Source organism: Heterodontus francisci, chromosome 9 (assembly GCF_036365525.1).
Source record: "Heterodontus francisci isolate sHetFra1 chromosome 9, sHetFra1.hap1, whole genome shotgun sequence".
NCBI lineage: Eukaryota > Metazoa > Chordata > Chondrichthyes > Heterodontiformes > Heterodontidae > Heterodontus > Heterodontus francisci.
In genome coordinates this window covers 111,567,688-111,589,341 of record NC_090379.1, presented here as the reverse complement: position 1 = coordinate 111,589,341, position 21,654 = coordinate 111,567,688, and the positions used below count along the sequence as shown (strand labels likewise).

Genomic DNA, 21,654 nt, shown 5'->3' with positions numbered 1-21,654 from the left:
AATTCCACCCCCTTAAAGCCTTTTGCACTAAGACTATCCCAGTTGATATTGGGGAGTTGAAATCCCCTACTATTTTTACACTTCTGAGATTTGCCTACATATCTGCTCCTCTATCTCTTCCTGATTGTTTGGAGGCCTGAAGTACACTCCCAGCCAAATAATTGCCCCCTTTTTGTTTTTAAGTTCTACCCATATGGCCTCATTTGAGGAACCTTCTAAGACATCATCCCTCCTTATTGCAGTAATTGACTCCTTGATCAACAGTGCAATACCACCTCCTCTTTTGCCTGAAGATTCTATACCCTGAAACATTGAGCTGCCAGTCCTGTCCCTCCCTCAACCATGTCTCTGTGATAGCAATAATATCATAATCGCATGTGCTAATCAACACCCTCAATTCATCTGCCTTACTGGCAAGACTCCTTGCATTAAAATATATGCAATCCAGCCATGCATTTTTCACTTGTGCCTTAACAGGTCTATATTTGCTCTGCCTTCCAGACTGACTTAGTTTCTCTTCTATATTTGACTGTGCATCACCCCCTACTGTACCTCCACTCTGTATCCCATCCCCCTGCCAAAATAGTTTAAACCCCCCCCAACAGCACTAGCAAACCTCACAGCAAGGATGTTGGTCCCGTTCCGGTTCAGGTGCAACCCATCCAACTTGTACAGGTCCCACCTTTGGCAGAAACAGACCCAGTGATCCAGGAAACTAAAGCCTTCCCTCCTGCACCATCTCCTCTGCTCTATCCTCCTATTCCTAGCACGTGGCTCTGGGAGTAATCCAGATATCCCAACTTTTGAGGTCCTGCTTTTTAATCTGCTACCTTGCTCCCTAAATTCTTGTTGCAGAACCTCATCCCTCTTTCTACCTATGTCATTGGTACCAATGTGTACCATGACCTCTGACTGTTCATCCTCTCCCTTTAGAATGTCCTGCACAAAATTGGCTAAGGGATGAAAAAAAGAGAGTTGTGGTGAATGGCTGTATCGTGGACTGGAGGGAGATATGCAGTGGAGTTCTCAAAGGTTCATTGCTAGGGCCAGTGCTGTTTCTGATATACATTAATGACTTGGAGGTACAGGGTCCAATTTCGACATTTGCAGACAACACAAAGCTTGGAAGTCTAGTAAACAGTGCGGTAGTAATAGACTTCAAGAGGACAGAGACACGCTGGTGGAATGGGTGGACACGGTAGAAGCGGAGAGATTATTTCCGCTGGTCGGGGAAATCTAGAACACGGGGGCACAATCTCAGGATAAGGGGTGAATTATTCAGGACTATCTGATTCACTAAGTAGAAACGATCAACACATTGCTCAGGAATATAAAAGTAGTAATATAAAAGCAAAATACTGCAGATGCTAGAAAGCTGAAATAAAAACAAGAAATGCTGGAACCACTCAGCAGGTCTGGCAGCATCTGCGGAAAGAGAAGCAGAGTTAATGTTTCAGGTCAGTGACCCTTCTTTGGAACTAGCAAATATTAGAAATGTCAAAGGTTATAAGCAAGTGAGGTGGGGCAAGAGATAACAAAGGAGGTGCAGATTGGACAAGGCCACATAGCTGAGCAAAGGCAAACAATATGTTAATGGTGTGTTGAAAGACAAAGCATTAGTACAGATAGGGTGTTAACGGACTGAAGATTGAACAGCAGCAAGTACAAACATGAAAAAAAACAGTGGGTAAGCAAACTGAACAAACTAAGATGAAATGAAATTATCAAAAAAAAATTGTAAAAAATTTAAAAAAAATAACTAAAAATAAATGTAAAAGTAAAATGGGGGGCCCCGTCATGCTCGGAAATTATTGAACTCAATGTTCAGTCCGGCAGGCTGTAGCGTGCATAATCGGTAAATGAGATGCAGTTCCTCGAGCTTGCATCGATGTTCATTGGAACCCTGCAGCAATCCCAGGACAGAGATGTGGGCATGAGAGCAGGGGGGAGTGTTGAAATGGCAAGCAACTGGAAGCTCAGGGTCCTGCTTGCGGACCGAGTGGAGGTGTTCCGCAAAGCAGTCACCCAGTCTGCGTTTGATCTCCCCAATGTAGAGGAGACCACATTGTGAGCAGTGAATACAGTATACTACATTGAAAGAAGTACAAGTAAATCGCTGCTTCACCTGAAAGGAGTGTTTGGGGCCTGGGATAGTGAGGGGAGAGGAGGTAAAGGGGCAGGTATTACACCTCCTGCGATTGCAGGGGAAGGTGCCATGGGACGGGGACGAGGTGGTGGGGGTAATGGAGGAGTGGACCAGGGTGTCGCGGAGGGAACGATCCCTTCGGAATGCTGAAAGGGGAAGGGAGGGGAAGATGCGTTTGGTAGTGGCATCATGCTGGAGGTGTCGGAAATGGCGTAGGATGATCCTTTGGATATGGAGGCTGATGGGGTGGAAAGTGAGGACAAGGAGAACCCTATCACGGCTCTGGGAGGGAGGGGAAGGGGTGAGGGTAGAGGTGCGGGAAATGGGCCGGACACGGTTGAGGGCCCTGTCAACAACAGCGAGGGGGGGGAATCCTCGGTTGAGGAAAAGGGAGGTCATATCAGAAGCACCGTCATGGAAGGTAGCATCATCAGAGCAGATGCGTCGTCAAACATTGTTTGCCTTTGCTCCATGACCTTTTGGTCAGCTATGTGGCCTTGTCCAATCTACACCTTCTCCTTTGTTATCTCTTGCCCCACCCCCGCCTCACTTGCTTTAACATTTTGACTATTACCTTTGACATTTCTAATATTTGGTAGATCCGAAGAAAGTTCACTGAACCGAAACGTTAACTCTGCTTCTCTTTCCACAGATGCTGCCAGACCTGCTGAGTGGTTCCAGCATTTCTTGTTTTTATATAAAAGTAGTACTTGCTTTAGATTTGGTGATAACACATTGAGGTCACTAAAGGGAGTTTTTATTTGGCCACGGGATGTGGACATTGCTGGCTAGACCAGCATTTATTGCCTATCTCTATTTGCCCTTGGAAAGGTGGTAATGAGCATTTTCCATATAAAATGACTTGCATGCTATTTTACAAGTGCTGATGTAGTGTCTAGTGAGGCACCTATGCTGTTGAGTAAACCTATGAAAAAGATACAAATGAAACTTGACATGGAGTATGAAAAAGCAATTATTTTTGGAACGTCAGTGGATCTGCAGTTTACTCAGTCAGGATATTATTGTATCTCCTTAAAACCTGATGTTTCTCATCAGAGTGTTAGACAAGTATTAATGGCATCAGGTGATAAGAATCAAGAGAAAAATAGTAAATTGAGTAAAGCAATTTTACAGTTTGACACCATGTAAATTTGTTCTGAAAAGAGCAGCTGTTTCCTTGAGATAGGAGTTCTTGGAAAAACTGGCAGGCCTTGACGTTTCAAGCAGCATAATCTGCCTGTCGTATGCAGGAATAACTGGAACAGGTGGAAACAGTAGGTGAAGAATGGGAATGTGGGCAGGATCTTACTGCTGATAGGTCATTACATCTTCTTGCTGCTATTGGTCAGCTATTGTGTCTTGTGGGATTGATTGAAGAATGGCGGGAGGATGAAAAGAAAAGGTAGTTCAGGTATCTATTAGTATGAGTGGGCTTGCGGTAAACTTGGTATGTTGGTAGCACTTATGAGACTTGGCAACGAGAACATCAAGGAATGTATGGAAAGTTGTTCTGCCTCCATGATGAAATTGATGACTAGTTCAGAGACATGTGTGAAAATATGAACATTATGGTCATGAATACTGCAGCTGAAAATTCTTTCAGCAATGGACATGGTGAAAGGAATCATGCAGTGATCAATGAAATGATTAAAATGTTATCTAATCAACCAGACTGCAAGTTGACAACCCCCCAGCAAGAGTGGTTCATGCAAAGAATTCACTCCAGATGGTTGGAGGATAGAATGCCCATCAATTGGTCAATGGGTGCAATCCCCAATTCCCTTCTGTGCTGTGCGATAGTCCTCCTGCTGTAGAAGGCACTACAATTAGTGCCATTGTTTTCTGAATGATTTACATGCAGGGAAACTGACTATCAAGGCTGAGTTGTTGGAGAAAATTCAGAGAGCACTGAGGCATCGTATAAGATGATCCTGAGACAGAATTTAATTCAGAAGATTTGATGTATTATAAAAAGAGGGTCATGGGGAATGGAAGGGCCCTAGTAAGGTAATAGGTGGTAAGACAATATTTATCAAACGTGGCAATCAAGCTATTACAGTTTCTTCTTCTTTGGCCTCCTTGTCTCGAGAGACAATGGGTAAGCGCCTAGAGGTGGTCAGTGGTGTCAGTCGCTGTGAGGCAACTATGGAGTGACCTCTCCATGGCGCATGCCTGGGCGAATGTATGGAGGTTGAGAGTTGCCCAAGCGTCAAAACCCCCCTCTCGGCCTTTCTGGTGGGGTCCAAAGGAGTGCAGAGCACGACGTTTGGCACCGGTATGGCTGCAGGAACTGCCGGAAACATGCCAAAGGTGACACATGACCGCCTACGGGGTTCCACTCCGGATTTTCTGTTAGGGTTTACTCCCTTAGCCGTGGTCTCTCCCGAGACGCCCACAAGGCAGCTGTTCATTTGACAAATAAAACAAGTTAGGGTTATACCCTCATAACCAAAAAATACTTGCTGCAGTCAGGTGGGAGTTGAACAGTGCAAACCACCCTCACCAGGTGGCCGTAACCAATTGGGGGCTTGTCTGGGATCTCGTAGCCAAAATATGCCTTTGCAAAAGGTACATTTCATTTATACGTCTTCTAAAAGCTATATTCAGATTAGATTAGAGATACAGCACTGAAACAGGCCCTTCGGCCCACCGGGTCTGTGCCGACCATCAACCACCCATTTATACTAATCCCACATTAATCCCATATTCCCTACCTATACTAGTGACAATTTATAATGGCCAATTTACCTACCAACCTGCAAGTCTTTTGCTCATGATTAAACAGATTAAATTACAAAATCTCTGACTCTCAGCAGCTGACAGAAGTAAACAAGATACCTTGTACCTCAACTGCTTATGTGTCCTGTGATGAAGGTCCTGAGGAATAGAATATGGTAGATCAAGGGCTGGACAGTGGTGATGTGAATAATCATGACACATGATGGGGCTATCGCATCCAAACGCCAATTGCCCAGGTTGGGTACTCAAGTGATATACGTTCCAGAGGGGTCTAGTCAATGGAGGGATGTGACAATTGTGGGACGTGCAGGAAAAACTACTAGCAAGTTTAAATATTGGTTGAATGTTCAGAATGATGGCCAAGAAATGAGGCCCATGGACTAGCAGAATGGGATGAAAGAGTGGAGAATAAAAAAACGCAGTGCAAGGACTGAGTGGGCCTGGAAGTGACTCTTGTATCAGAAAATGATCACGTACCTGAGAAAGAGCCTCTGAAAATGTGAGAGGGAGATCTTACAGTAGTAGTCCTAACAGACATAAAAATGCAAATAGACATCATAGCTTCAATAGACTATACCCTGAAATGAAGGTCACACAACAGTCTTTGAACAGAACTAAAAGCAGAAGTCCTCATGATTGACGTTTTGGTGGCTGCCAATAAAGAGACCAAAAAAGGGAATTAGATAGTTGGAGAATGTTTGTAGTTTATTCTGGAGGGGCAACCAGCTTTGTTACATAGGTGGATTCGGACCAAAAAGGTACTTGCAGATGAGACTTAAGGCTAAAGTGAGGCCAGTTGCTCGGGGTTTTGAAGAGCGACTTGGTGATACAGATACAGTTAGAGTGGGCTCTCCCACAGCTGGAAAAGTAATCTTGAAAATCCTTTTAGCTGTTTTGGCCACATATTCATGCGAGTGTAGAACAATTGACATAAAAGCCACATTTTTGCAGGGCGATACTTTTCAGAAGTGTTTATGAACTCACCTAAAGAGGCAGCAGGTGCAGAAGGAAAACTGTGGAAACTAAACAAATGCATCCATGGCCTGAATGATGCTTCCAGGATGGGGTATTTTCTGGTGAGACTTTTTTGCTGAAAATAGTATGTGTTCAACTAAAAGCACAATATTTTATTGGTGTCATAAAGGAAAACTTACAGGTATCTTCATGATGCATGTTGATGATTTCTTACAGGGTGGTACTGTAGAATTTGAGAAGTGTTATTAAGGTTAGAGTATGGCCGTCCATGTCTCCGTTATAAAGACGTCTGCAAACGCGACATGAAATCGTGTGACATTGATCACAAGTCGTGGGAGTCAGTTGCCAGCATTCACCAGAGCTGGCGGGCAGCCATAAAGACAGGGCTAAATTGTGGCGAGTCGAAGAGACTTAGTAGTTGGCAGGAAAAAAGACAGAGGCGCAAGGGGAGAGCCAACTGTGCAACAGCCCCAACAAACAAATTTCTCTGCAGCACCTGTGCAAGAGCCTGTCACTCCAGAATTGGCCTTTATAGCCACTCCAGGCGCTGCTTCACAAACCACTGACCACCTCCAGGCGCGTATCCATTGTCTCTCGAGATAAGGAGGCCCAAAAGAAGAATTTAAAATTGGGAATCAGGCTTGTGGGGCTTCTAAACATATTGGTTTAGATATTAAACAGAGTAGGTCTGTATTAACTTTTAAAATCAATATTCTTAGAGAGTGTTACTCCCATCCCGGTTAATCATGCAAGGTCATGATAGAAAGATGATGTTATATCTAAAGAGGAGACAGAGCAACTGTGAAGCTTGATTGGCCTGTTAAACTGGTTGGGCACTCAGACTAGACCAGGTGCTAGTTTTAATGTGTTGGAATTAAAGTACTACAATGAAACACCCTAAAGCCGAGAATGTTTTAAAGGCAAATAAAACATTTAAATCTGGAGAAATGTGTATGGTCAGGAAAAACCCTATATGCCAAATGGGACATATTAATTTCATCCATTGGAAACTTGCCCTAGACTTTTAATGGGGAAAAACCTTGCAAGTAACTTTTAAAACAGCTAGCAGCCAAGATGGCCACTGCCATTTACATTGGACTGGAGACAGAAAGTCCAACAAGAAGCTCAACCAGGACAATGCCTTGCTCTAAGTGACTGAATTACCCAGAATAGCTTCATTAGCTTGACAGTCAAGGCTATCCCCACCCATTGATTGCGAAAGAGACAACCCCCTCCAAGTGTGAATGGACACCATGGGGCATGTAGAACCTTGAATTTCATTAGAAGATTCCAGATAAACTTCATTCGAAACAAAGGTGTATTGAGAAGAACCATGTGATTGCCCGTTCATCGCTGAAGAAACTAGAAGTCTTGTTACACAGACAGGCAGTAACTGAGTGTACAGCAGCACAGAAGGCTGCTGCTCCAGTCTCTCTCCCTCCAGAAAACATCAAGTGATAAACGTCTGCGAATGGAAGACCCTCCAAGCATACAGACTGCTACAGTCAGTGACAGGGGGAAGAGCGCTGACTGCAATTCTGCCTTCAAGCAACCCTAAGCAAAGCAGGCCAACCAAAGTGCACTTTGACCAGAGGACTTCAAGAATACAGCTTCAGCTGAGGACTACTGGATTTACAGACTGTATTTAAGTTCCATTTATTCCAACCAACCAAATCTACTTATTCTCCCTCCTGTAATCTATTTGTGCATGTGAGATTCTCGAGTGAACGTATGCGTGAATGTGTAGCATATTTTAAAATCGGGTTAGAGTGTTAAGTATAATAAACTTACGTCTTTCTTCTTAAAACTCAAGAAAACCTGTCCAATTGGTTCTTTCATGATCACATTAAAGGAAAAAGGTAAAACACTCATTGAGGTGGTAAGCACAACTACTGTTTAAAAAAAGGAATAAGCCCTGTTGTGGTCAAATAAGAGGAAGGGCGAAAGGGGAGCCCGAGATTTCCCCCCTCACCTGGCTGTAACAGTACTTAAGTTCACCTCCTTAGGTGAGCCAAAGAATATGAGTCATTTTTAGCAATGCTTCACATGCTAATCTTCCTTTTGGGTATTCTAATGCAGCTGGTTTCATAATATTTCATATGAGTTTAAATGAGAAATATTGTCCTTTAGTTTGGGTAGCTAAGATGATAAAAAGAGTTATTAAAAGTATATAGGCAGCTGAAACACTGGCTCTTGGAGGCAGTGGATATGGGATTCTATGTGTCAAATATTTTAAGGAGATTCTGTACCATGTACATGACTGAAGGTGGTATACCCACTGACTTATGTAGGTAAGAACTTATTGCGGGATAATGTACACTATGAAAAGTGTGTGAGAAACGGTTATGGATTGACCTTGCTGGCTTGAAACAAATGCTAGAGAAAGGAAATCTAAAATTAAATGGGTGGTGCAAGTCATCAACTATCCTATTTTACAAAAAGAAATGCTTGAACAAAGAAGTTATGAGAGGTCCTAGAGGAGGAGCGCCTCGCAATGTCATGCTTTATACAGAATGTGGATGTTTTTGATTTAATTTGTTTTGAAATTTTGGGATGCACAGGAACACTCTTATCGAAAGAGAGAAAGGAATCTCTTAATTGCATATTATTTGTGATTAATTCTAGGCAGGTGGTGAGCATTAACTGGGGTTTCACTTGTGTCCCTATAAATAGATATTGACTTGAACTGTGGTTGTTGGGTTAGGAGATGCTTGCTTATAACCTGTAACTGTATAAGAAGAAAATGCTGGTAAAAGTGTGTAAAAATTGGCTCCAGAAAGTGGTGGACTTGGGTCTAAACATTCATCTGAGCAGTCATCAATTTGAGTAACTACTGTTACGACCAGGTGAGAAATGTGTCTAGGGATCTTTTGCTGTCTTTACCTGGTCTTATTGTAACAGGGCTTTAATTTTAAACACACTGTGCTTTGAGCTCTCCCTTTGTGAATCCTTGTTCACAGTTTTCCAAATATAAGGCAAAGAAATGAGCATAAACAGGTTTTCTCAGGTTTAAAAGAGAAAAGTGAAATTTATTAAAACTTAGACTTAAACTCTAATACGGTTGACGCCTATGGATATATGATGTGCACACACTAGCATGCACGTGATATACACATGCAAATATGGACAGAAAAAAAAGAGGAAACTATAGTAGAAGGGTTTGAGGCAATATCAGAAGAGTTTCTTGTTTACTGTCTTTTGAGCTCACTTGATGGTAGGTAGTCTTGCTGTTCGCCAGAGCCCAGTGTTGTTCTTAAACCTTGTTCGTGTAGAAGACTTTTCTCTGAGGTTCATGTGTTTTCACGAGATTCAGTTCCATGGGAAAGAGATGGAGGCAGGCAGGACTGGAGAGGAGGTTCTGCTCCAACTGGGAACATGGCTTTCTGAGTTCAAATCCCTTGTTGGAAGTTCAAATCTCAACAGCCAGTTAGTCTTGTGACTAAAAAAATGGTCTGACCACTTCTTCTGTGTTTGTGGATTCTGCTATCTAAGCAGCCAACCTGGAATGCTAGCTTCCACCCGCTCCCCCCACCCCAATCTTCAGCTTCTTCTAATCAAAAGTCCATTGTTGGTTGAATGGGTCAGGGCATGGTCCTTTGTCCCCTGTTCCAACTCTGCTAGTTACTATGCAAATGTCTTTTCAGCCAGAAACTTGCAATTTTAAGTTTGAATGTTCATGTGGCAAAATCATGTGTACTCCAGTCTTGGCAGGTGAGGGGTTTGCCTGACATTACACAAAGATTTCTTGGTTCAGTTTATTCTTGGAATTAAAATCATGTATTAGTTAGCTTTGATTCTTCCTGTTGCTTAATGTGAATGTTACAACCAGAATAATAAAATACAAGTCAGAGGAAGCGTTGATCAAACTGTACACTGGTTTGTAGTGCTCTGGTCAGACTGCATCTTGAAGATTGTGTCCAGTTCTGGTCTGAGAAATGGGAAGTCCAGAGACCAGGCCAGCGGAAGGAGATCTCAGATCAATAAGATAGAGGAATGGATAAGGTCATTCCAGAATATTAATTTAATATTCTGTAGATTTGGTTCTCGAGTCAGAAAGTCACAGATTTATATCCCCACTTGAGGATTTAAACATTATACTGAGGCATTATTTGCTTCTGATAGCATTATTGCTTTCAAGAACGCGGGGTTTTGTTAGTTTCCTGGCCGATATTAATTGCTCAAACAGATTAACTGGTCATTTATCTCAAAGTTTAAGATAATTTGCTGTGTGTAAATTGGCCACATGTACCTATTTAATAGTAGTGACTACATTTCAAAAACGATTCATTGGCTGAGAGACATCCTGATGTAAAATGTGATTATATATATATATATATATATATATACACACACACACACACACAAGTCTTCATATTGGCAATGATAACACAAAGTACATAGTGTTCCCTGGACCTTTGCTCCAACAAGATGGCACAAACGTGATAAAACATCTCTGCTGCTACAGGCTGAAAGCCATGTACTAGCTGCTTTATGCATACTGCTATTATAAACTGAAGCTCAATATGCTTTACCTAAGGCAACTACAGATGGACAATAAATGAAGCCCCGTCAGTGTTGCCCACATGCAGAGAATAAAAATAAATTGTACTGCTTCAGTTGCTTCCAATAGGACACTAATTAACAGAGCTGTAACCACTAGTATTTCACCCTAGTGTTAAACAACTTAAAAATACTCCTGCCATATGCAACCCCGGTTTGGTAGGACAGCATCAACAATTGCACTGCAGATTAAAATTAACTTTTACTGACGTTAACCATGTAAATAAATGAGTAATGCGCAGTAACTGGACACATTAATAGGTCCAAAATTCAACAACCACAATCTAAACCTAAGCAGTAGTCACTGTAAACAGATCAGAAGAAAAAAGTGTAACATGTTTTTCTTCCCCAAGGGCAGGGGTGGAGACCTTATTTTCAGTGTTTAACATATAAAGCAGATTCCTCGATTAAACTAAGCTTCCTCAATGGCTTAGTGGGTAAATGCACCATGTAGTCCCGGTAATAAAGTCCCAGCTCTCATTTTCTGGGCTGTGCTAAGTTAAATGTTCTCAGCTGGAGCAGCAGTCAGGAACAGGAGTAGGGCATTCAGCCTTCGAGCCTGTTCTGCCATTCAATTAGATCATGCATCGTGACTTCATCTATCCACCTTAGCTTCACTTGCCTAATATTACACTTAATACCCTTGCCTAACAAAAATGAATTTCCATTTTTAAATTTTCAATTGACCCACAGTGTCAACAACTGTTGGGGAGAATTCCAGATTTCCACTACCCTGTATGGAGAAGTGCTTTCAGACATCACCCCGAACTGTTGAGCTCTAATTTTAAAGTTATGCCCCTTGACTAGACTCCCCCAGTAGAGGAAAGAGTTTCTCTCTGTCTAGCCTATCAACTCCTTTGACTATCTTAACATATTACAATTGTGTTCTTAGAAAAAAGGGGTTTTAAAAAAAAAATCAGTTGGGGGTCCCTGCTTCTGGGTGGAAAGAGGCCAAAGAACATAGATGAATAGACACCTAGGAGTGCAGAAACGCAATTCTCTGATAATGAGTATTGGTATGTAAAACCATAAAAAAGGTTGTGTATTCTGGGTTTTATAAGTGGAGGCATAGAATACAAGGGTATAAAAAAAGTAATGAGAAATTTATACAAAGTCTGAGAAAAGTCTGCAGTTTTCCATGGTGCACTATAGAAAGAATAAAGCTATCTTCAGCATAGAATCATCAGAATGATCCTGTGGATGAGAAACTATAGCATTGAGATACTAGGCCTAGTTCCACTGGAACAGAGAAAGCAAAGATGATTTAATATTGGCTTTTAAAATGAAGAGATTTAATACAGAAGGATTATTTCCTCCTATTGGGGTGGTCAGTAGGAGGGAACATTCAATTTACATTGTAAGTAAAAGAGCAATGAGTTTAAGAAACACTTCTCTACACCAAGGACTTTTGGAGCATGGAATATTTTACTACAACCAGCAGTGGAGTGCGAGACCATTTTGTTAAGGGAACTATTTGAAGCAAAGGAAGATACGTGCCCTTTGGGGGGAGGGCATGGGGAGCCCACAAGGCAGCGGAACTGTTCCTTCATTGTTGCTGAGGCAAAAATCCTGCAGCTCTACCTAATAGCCTTGCGGGAACACCTTCAGCACACTGATTAAGGCTCACTACCGCCGTATCAGGACAATGTGGGCATGAGAAGGATAAGAGTCATGAGGTTTTACATTTAGGTAAGGTGGACTTTGGAGGGATGAGGTAGAAATTGACCTGAGATCAGGTTGAATGATTGGCAGATAAAACTACAGATTAACAGTGGAAAGTGTTCAAAGTAGTATTTGGTAGAATACAATACCTATACATACCAATAAAGGGCAAGAGCTCACTTACGTAATCGAATAACCCCAGTCAACAAGAGAAGCAAGATATAGTATAAAACTAAAAAAGAGCTTAAATGAATGCAAAGAATAGTACAGATCCTGCAGACTGTGACAGAGATATAAAAATCAGCAAAGAGATAAAGAACAGCAAAGAGATATAAGGAAAGTAGTTGGAACTGGAAAAAAAAGTCAAAAAAAAGTTTGTGAAGGATATCAAGGAAAACACCGAATGTTTTTACATTACGAGAAAGATGGTGGCTAAGAGTAATTCCCTTAATGACAGACATAGATAACACTGTAATTGAAAATCAGGAAATGGCAGACTTGCTAAACACTTATCTTGCATCGGTCTTTACAGTAGAGGATGAGGCTAAAATACCAGAGAACCAAGATAAACTAAAAAATAAATCATGGGGAGGAACTAACCAGATTTAATCTAAATTAAAAAATGGAACTGGAGAAAATAATGAGTCTAAAGATAAATCTCCAGGGTTTGATGCTTTCCACCCAGGGTATTAAATGAAGGTGATGGGGAAATTGTAGATGCTTTAGTCATGATCTTTCAAACCACTCAATCCAGGAGTTGCCCTCTTGGATCAGAAAACTGCTAGCGTAGAAGAGCGAGAGAGATAAATTAGGAAATTATAGGACTATTAGTTTAACTTCAGTTGTGGGGAAGTTACTATCATGTTAGGGATAGAGTGACTCAGCACTTGGGAAAATATGAATTGATTGAAGAGCCAGCATGGAAGATAGGGGAGTGTCTAAGGATGTTATTTATATGGACTTCCAGAAGGATAGGTTGTATAAATGAGGCTTGTACTCCTTTGAATATGGAAGACTAGGTGGTGATCCAATTGAGGTGCTTTACAATGATTAAAGGCTTTCCAGCAGTCTTACAATCAAACTCTATAATTTAGATTACATGAAAATTATATATTTCTTTTAAAAATATCAACATCAGACAGAAGGGACCCAACCAAGATAGATACTTGGCTGCTCAGTCATGTTGTGTGGCCCTGCACATTGAATATTCACACGTTAAGGAAGGCTGTTAATGCCACAGATGTTGTTGAAAAAAGTAACAGCGCCTGAACAATGTATGCCGCTATGAATGCACAAATCAGCCAGTGACTTGTTACAAGGAAGATAATCTGTGAATTGCGAATTGTCACAAGTTGCTGGCCGATTTGTGTGCTTCACAAAAATGTAATTTTTGTGCTTAACCTCCTGATTTTCATAAAGTTGCGGTATTTGCACATTAAGTGCCCTTAAACTTACCACAAAGTTAAGTCTAGTAATTAACAGCATCCTAAAAAAGTTATAATTGATGATGACTGCCCTCTCTGGCTCAGAAATTCAAAACCTGGAATCTCATTCCTTCAGATCGCCAATTGTTTAGATGATTTTAAAAATGCCAAGTTTTAAATTTTTACAGCTTTTCTTACCTTTCCTTTCTGTTTCTTGTTTCTGTCTCTTAATCCAATCTTTCTTTCTCTATTGTCTTTCTGTACCCGATTTGATGCAAAATTACCCTACTTCCTCTGTTTATTTCTCAATCTTTTAATCTCATTGGGTAGGGAAACACACTCTTGGTCCCATTGTTGATCAAGGTGCATGAACAAATCTAACAGGGTAGGCCACAAGATGAAAGCAAAATAGTGCAGATGCTGGAAATCTGATAAAACAAGAAATGCTGGAAACACTCAGCAGGTCTGGCAGCATCTGTGGAGAGAGAAGCAGAGTTAACGTTTCAGGTCAGTGACCCTTCACCTTAAATACTTTAGCTTCACCTTAAATGCTGCTGTACGATAGCTGGAAATCAGGAATAAAAATTAGGAAATTCTGCAGTGGTCCAATCAGCATTTGAAAGAATAGGCTGATATTAGTGATGCTGTGGGGACTAGCCCATCTGAAACATTGCCCCATCTTCTTCCTCCAAATAAAGGAAAACTGTGAATGCCAAAAATCTTGGGCTATCATTTTTCAGATACGGGTGCTATTTGCAGCAGTTTCCCATGCAAATTCTGACTGGCAACTTATGTATTTCATGTCTTTTATTTAGAGTAGATAAATAAATTGTTCCTTCCACCAGGCCAGACATGACATCTCTCAGTTAGGTGCAAGAACCCTAATGTAAAATGACTGTATAGACTTAACCCCAGCTCTGAGCGGAGCCTGCAGGTCCAAATAGGAAGGAGACTTTGCTGGATTTGGTGCTGGGGAATGAAGTAGACCAAGTGTCAGTAATTGGGTAAGACTGACCTTTGTATCATAGGGTTTAGATTAGCCATGGAGAACAGCAAGGAACAATCTAAAGTACAGCTTCCAAATTGGAATGAGAGGGGATCTATCCAGGATAAAATGGAACCAAAGAATGCCAGGAAAAACTGTAATGGAGCAGTGGGTGATTTTTAAGGAAGAGATGCTTCAAGTACAGGCTAGGTACATTCCAACAAGGGTGAAGGTAAGGGAACCAAAGCCAGAGCTCCTTGGAAGATGAGGGAGATAGAGAATATGATGAAACAAAAAAAAGGTGTCTGATGCATGCCAGGTGAATTCTTCAAGCGAGAACCAGGCCCAATACAATAAGTTGAGAGGGGAAGTGAAGAGGAAAATAAGAGTGGCAAAGAGAGAATAAAATGGCAGTCAACATAAAAGGGAACCCAAAAATCTTCTACTGGCAAGTGGGTAGTAAGAGTAAGAGGTGGGATGGGACCCATTGGGGTCAACGAGGGTGATATATGCTTAGAGGCAAAGGGCGAGGCTAGAATACTTAAGTACTCTGCATCGATGTTTACTAAGGAAGATGATGCTGACAAAATATTGGTAGAAGCAGAAATGGTAGCGATAATGGATGAAGTGAAAATCTATGTTTAGTGTAGTTGTGTTGCCTGGTCCAGAACAGGTTGCAAAAAGAAGTGGAAGTGGAGATAGCAGAAGGGCTTGCCGTAATCTTCCAACCTTCCCTAGACATGGGAGAAGATACCAGAGGATTGAAGAGTGGCAAATATGACACCCTTATTCAAGGGGTGTTAGGCCATTCCTAGTAACTACAGGCCAGTCAGTTAAACATCTGTGATGGGTAAGGTTTTAGAAATAATAATCGGGGGAAAAAAATCAACAGGCACTTGGAGAGGTTTGAGTTAATTAGGGAGAGCCAGCATGAATTTGTAAAAGGCAGATCGCGCTTGACTAATCTAATTGATCTTTTTTGAGGAAGTAACAGAAGGTTTTTATTTTATTTTAGAGATACAGTACTGAAACAGGCCTTTCGGCCCACCGAGTCTGTGCCAACCAACAACCACCCATTTATACTAATCCTACATTAATCCCATATTCCCTACTACATCCCCACCATTCTCCTACCACCTACCTACACTAGGGGCAATTTACAATGGCCAATTTACCTATCAACCTGCAAGTCTTTGGCTGTGGGAGGAAACCGGAGCACCCGGCGGAAACCCACGTGGTCACAGGGAGAAATTGCAAACTCCACACAGGCAGTACTGAGAATCGGACCCAGGTCGCTGGAGCTGAGAGACTGCAGTGCTAACCAGTGCGCTGCCCATCATGGTTGATGGAGGGAATGCGATGGATGTTGTCTATATGCATTTTAGGAAAGCCTTTGACAAAGTACATTAATGGCTGCTTAACAAAATTGAGGCTTGTGGAATAGGAGGGTCACTATCAGCTTGGATTTAAAAAAATTGGCTTAAGGACAGAAAACAGCAAGTTGTGGTAAATGGTTGCTTTTCAGACTGGAGGATGATCAACACCAGTGTTTCCCAGAGTTCAGTGCGAGGACCACTGCTTTTTTTTGATACACATAAACGACTTGGATATTGGAATAGAGTAGAACTTCAACATTTTCTGATACCACCAAACTTGGAGGTGTGGCAGCCAGTGAGGATGATACCGATCAACTGCAATAGGACATAGATAGGCTAGCAGAATGAGCAGACAAGTAGCAGAAGGAATTTAATAGAGAGATGTGAGGTGATGCATTTTGCCAAGGTCTGTATTTGTTTCCCATCCATAATTTACCTTGAGAAAGTGGTGGTAAGCTGCCTTCTTGAACCACTGTGGTCCATCTGGTGCAGGTAGGGAGGAGTTCCAGGATTTTGATCCAGCGACAGTGAAGGAACAGCGATGTAGTTCCAAGTCAGAATGGTGTATGACCTGGAGGGGAATGTGCAGGTGGTGGAGTCCCTATGTGTCTGCTGCCCTTGTTCTTTTAGGTGAAAGAGGTTGTGGGTTTGGAAGGTGCTGTTGACGGAGGCATGGTGATTTGCTGCAGTGCATCTTGTAGATGGTACACACTGCTGCCAGTGTGCATTGGCGGCGGAGGGAGAGAATGTTTAAAGTGGTGGATGGGGTGCCGATCAAGCAGACTGCTTTATCCTGGATGGTGTCGAGCTTCCTGAGTGTTGTTGGAGCTGCACTCATCCAGGCAAGTGGAGATTATTCCATCACACTCCTGACTTGTGCCTTGTAGATGGTGGACAGGCTTTAAGGAGTTAGGAGGTGGGTTACTCACTGAAGAATTCACAGCCACTGACCTGCTCGTAGCCACAGTATGTGGTTGGTCCAGTTCAGTATCTGGTCAATGGTAACCCCCAGGATGTTGATAGTGGGGGTTCAGTGATGGTAATGCTGTTGAACGTTAAGGAAAGGTAGTTCTATTCTCTCCTGTTGGAGATGGTCATTGCCTGGCACTTGTGTGGCACAAATATTACTTGCCACTTATCAGCCCAGGTCTTGATGCATACAGACATGGATTACTTCAGTATCCGAGGAGTTGCGAATGGTACTGAACATCATACAGTGAACATCCCCACTTCTGACATTATGAAGGAGGGAGGGTCATTGATGAAGCAGCTGAAGATGGTTGTGCCTAGAACACTACCCTGAGGAACTCCTGCAGTGATTGTCCTGGGACTGAGATGATTGACCTCCAACAACCACAACCATACGAACATCCAAATTAGGAGTAGGCCACTCAGCCCCTCGAGCCTGCTCCACCATTCAATAAGATCATAGCTGAACTGATTACCTCACATTCCTGACTACCACCAATAACCTCTCACCCCCTTGCTCATCAAGAATCTATCAACTTTTGACTTAAAAATATTCAAAGACTCTGCTTCCACCGCCTTTTGAGGGAGTGTTCCAAAGACTCACAACCCTCAAGAGAAAAAAATTTCTCCTCATCTGTGTCTTAAATGGACGACCCCTTATTTTTAAACAGTGATCCCTAGTTTGAGATTCTTCCACAAGAGGAAACATCCTTTCCACATCCACCCTGTCAAGACCCCTCAACATCTTGTATGTTTCAATCAAGTCACCTCTTACTCTTCTAAACTCAAGCTGATACAAGACTAGCCTGTCCAATCTTTCCTCGTAAGACAACCCGCCCATTCCAGTTATTAGTCTAGTAAACCTTCTCTGAACCGCTTCCAACGCATTACATCCTTCCTTTAAATAAGGAGACCAGTACTGTACACAGTACTCCAGATGTGGTCTCACCAATGTCCTGTACAGCTGAAGCATAACCTCCCTAACCATCTTTTTGTGCTAGGTATGAGTCCATCCAGTGGAGAGTTTCCCCCTCCCCACCCCACTCCCCCCACCAATTCCTATTGGTTCCAGTTTTGCTAGGGCTCCTAGATGCCATCCTCAGTCAAATGCTGCCTGGATATCAAGGGCAGTCACTCTCACCTAGAGTTCAGCTCTTTTGTCCATTTTTGGATCAAAGCTGTAATGAGATCAGGGGTCAAGTCGCCCTGATGGAACCTAAACTAAGCATCAGTGAGGTTGCTGTTTAAGTGGTGCTTGATAGTACTGTCAACAACACCTTCCATCACTTTGCTGATGATTGAGAGTAGACTGATAGGGGTGGTTATTGGCCAGATTGGATATGTTCTGCTTTTTGTGGACAGAACAGATTTGGGCAATTTTCCACATTGTTGGGTAGATGCCAGCATTGCAGCTGCACTGGAACAGCTTGGCTAGGGGTGCAGCTAGTTCTGTAGCACAAGACTTCAGTACTAGGACCGGGATGTTGTCAGGACCTATAGCCTTTTGAGTATCCAGTGCCTTCAGTCATTTCTTTATCACATGGGGTGAACTAGATAGGCTGAAGACTGGCAAGTGTGATGCTGGGAGCCTCAGAGGAGGCCAAAATAGATAGTCTATTTGGTACTTCTGGCTGGCTGCAAATGCTAATAGGAATGAGTGTGTAGTCAACAAAGCATATGGGATCTTGGGCTTCATAAATAGAGATATCAAGTACAAAAGTAGGGAGGTTATGCTAAACCTTTCTCAAGCTCGGTTTAGGCCACAACCAGAGTATTGCATCCAGTTCTGGTCACCATACTTGAAGGATGTGAGAGTCTTTGAGGGTGCAGAAGAGATTTACCAGAATGGTTCCAGTGATGGGAAATTCTATTTACAAGGTGAAGTTGGAGAAGCTCTTGGACGCAGTGGCATAGTGGTAATGTCACTGGACTAGTAATCCAGTACCCAGGCTAATGCTCTGGGTACATGGGTTCTAAAAAGCTAGTCTAATGATGACCATGAATGTTGTAAAAACCCACCTGGTTCGCTAATGTCCTTTAGGGAAGGAAATCTGCCATCCTTACCTGGGCTGACCTATATGTGACTCCAAAATGTGGTTGACTCTGAAAATGCCCTCTGAAATGAAAGCCACTCAGTTCAAGGGCAATTAGGGATGGGGGAATAAATGCTGGCCTAGCCAGAGACGCCCACATCCCACAAACAAAAAAAAAGCTGGGGCTCTTCACCTTGGAACAAAGGAGATTGCAGGGAAATTTGATAGAGGTGTACAAGATTGTGACAGGTTTGGATAGGGTAGACAAAGGAAAGCTATTCACATTAGCAGATGGTACACAAGGACTAGGGGACACAGATTTAAGATTTTGGGCAAGTGATATGGGGGGGGATGTGAGGAGGATTTTTTAAAAAAAAGAATGGTAATGACCTGGAACTCGCTGCCTACGAGAGTGGTGGAAGCTGAGACGATGAATGATTTCAAAAGGAAATTGGATGGGAACTTGAGGGAAATAAACTTGCAGGGCTATAGGGATGAGCTGGGAAATGGGACTGATGGATTGTTCTGCAGAGAGCCGACATGGACTCGATGGGCCGAATGGCCTCCAGTGCCATTACGATTCTGAAACTACAACACCAGTATTATTTTGAAAAGCACTGAAGACTGAGGTGAGCAATCGTAAAATGTTACTTACCCAGAATTTGCATCTGCGAGGTTGGGTTTATGGAAAGTAGAAACAGCTGAGACACGTGAATTTTTAACAATTGTGAAGCTTATAACCCTTGACTTCTTTGCTTTTACCCTATTCATATTCTTATTATCCAAGCAGCATGCAGCCTTTGATACAGACGATTAAACCACCCTCATGTCCAACAGCTCTCCACTCTTGTCCAGCTGGGTAGGGCTGCTCTCACCTGGTTCCATTGTTACCTATCTAATCATAACCAGACTATCACTTGCAATGACTTCTCTTCCTGCTCCCACACCATTTACTTCTGGTGTCCCCAAGAGGCCAAAATTAGAGAAGTGCAACTATCTGAGAAGATTACAGTGATAGTGAGGGTCCCCCCCACTTGCCCCCCCCCCTCCTCTTTCCCCACACTCTCCCTCCTGCCCCAATTCTCCCCCACACCCATGCCTGCTCACTCCCTCCTCCCCTACTCCATTTCCCTCCCCCAGCCCCACTCCCTCCCTAGCACTCCTCTCCCCTCCTCCCTCTACTCTCACCCACCCCCATTCTCCTTCTCCCCCCCCTTCCCCACCCCCACTAATCCCTTTCGCCAGCCCCTTCCTTCTCACCTTACCGCCCCCCTCACTCATTCCCCTCTCCACCCCACCCCCTACTGCACCCCTCGCCTCCAGCCCGCCTCTCTCCCACGCCCCTATCTCCCCTCCTCCCACAACTCCCCCCTCCACCTCAGCCACTCTCTTCACCTCACCCTTCCTGCCCCATTCTCTACACCCCCCCCACCCACCCGGTGTCCATGCCAATTCCTTCTCCTCCTGCGTCGGCACACTCTGTGTAAGCTCTTCCGCTGACGTACCTCAGTAACGGGTATACTCCATTTGGATACCTCGGCGGCGATGCTGGCCTGGACAGCGCTGAGAAAGACTAGAGATAACCAACACAACCATCTGGCTCCTTCTCCCGGGCCCTGCATCATGCTCAACCCCAGTTCAGCAGCGACCATGTCCCACTGTCACAACACGCTTCGTCACTTCCGCCTCCAGCTGGCGTGTGTCGACCTCTTATGTCCCAATCCGCTGCTGCTTGGTCCCGGGGCCTCCCACCGTCAGGTGGCGACCGCTCCGTCCAGGGGCCTCCTACCGCCAGGCGGCAACCTCTCCTTTCGGCACAGGGACCTCCTACCGCCAGGTGGCGACCGCTCTGTCCAGGGATCTCCTACCCGTGCGCTGAGTTTGTTTTCGTCGCGAAGCGGTGTATATATTAGGTAAAGTCACCGGGTGGGTAAAGGATTAACGTCAGTTTGAGTTCTTATCGAGTTCCTTAATATTGCCCTTCTCAGGCTGATGGCCAGGGCGAGTAACTTCTTCCTCCCCTTCACCCCATCAGCAGTTTCCCCCTTCGCCCCCGAATCTCCTGCCATCACTTCGCTTCCCTGTCCGTATCCTCCTTCTCACCCCTGTAGCCTTCACTCCTCTTGCGCCTCTTTCAAATTACAGCGCAGAAGGAGGCCATTCGGCCCATCGTGTCCACACTGGCTCTCTGAAAGAGCAATTTCCTCAGTTCCTTCTCCCCATAACCCTGCACATTCTTCCTTTCAGTTTAGTTTTAGTTTAGAGATACAGCACTGAAACAGGCCCTTCAGCCCACCGAGTTTGTGCCGACCATCAACCACCCATTTATACTAATCCTACACTAATTCCATATTCCTACCACATCCCCACCTGTCCCTATATTTCCCTACCACCTACCTACACTAGGGGCAATTTATAATGGCCAATTTACCTATCAACCTGCAAGTCTTTTGGTCATGTGGGAGGAAACCCACGCAGACACAGGGAGAACCCAGAATTGAACCCGGGTTGCTGGAGCTGTGAGGCTGCGGTGCTAACCACTGCGCCACTGTGCCGCCCTGTCTAATTCCCTTTTGAATGCTTCAATTGAACCTGCCTCCACCACGTTCTCAGGCAGTGCATTTCCAGACCTTAACCACGCGTTGCATGCAAAAGTTTTTCCTCGTGTCACTTGCTTCTCTTACCAAATACTTCAAATCTGTGCCCTCTCTCTATCCTTTCACGAGTGGGAACAGTTTATCTACTGTGTCCAAACCCCTCATGATTTTGAATACTTCCATCAAAT

At 43.5% G+C, this 21,654-nt stretch overlaps 2 protein-coding genes across 6 annotated transcripts in view; one reads left to right on the top strand and one right to left on the bottom strand.

The window, feature by feature from the left end:
- The window catches only part of LOC137373977 (transmembrane protein 87A-like), a 92,182-nt gene extending 71,600 nt beyond the window's left edge, over nucleotides 1-20,582 (bottom strand). For 2 of the 3 annotated variants that reach the window (XM_068039682.1, XM_068039683.1), the window contains exon 1: nucleotides 20,375-20,579. In XM_068039682.1, the coding sequence (XP_067895783.1) occupies nucleotides 20,375-20,521 (147 nt within the window). In that variant the 5' untranslated portion in view covers nucleotides 20,522-20,579. Of the gene's footprint in view, nucleotides 1-20,374 lie in introns of all 3 variants that reach the window. The other variant, XM_068039684.1, reaches the window with a different exon arrangement.
- An 81-nt stretch (nucleotides 20,583-20,663) lies between these two features.
- Nucleotides 20,664-21,654, top strand: part of LOC137373976 (neutral alpha-glucosidase C-like) — a 159,698-nt gene continuing 158,707 nt past the window's right edge. Inside the window, exon 1 of one of the 3 annotated variants that reach the window (XM_068039681.1) lies at nucleotides 20,664-20,782. The gene's annotated coding sequence lies outside the window, so the exon portion shown is untranslated. The remainder of the gene's footprint in view (nucleotides 20,783-21,654) is intronic. The other 2 variants (XM_068039679.1, XM_068039680.1) reach the window with 2 other exon arrangements.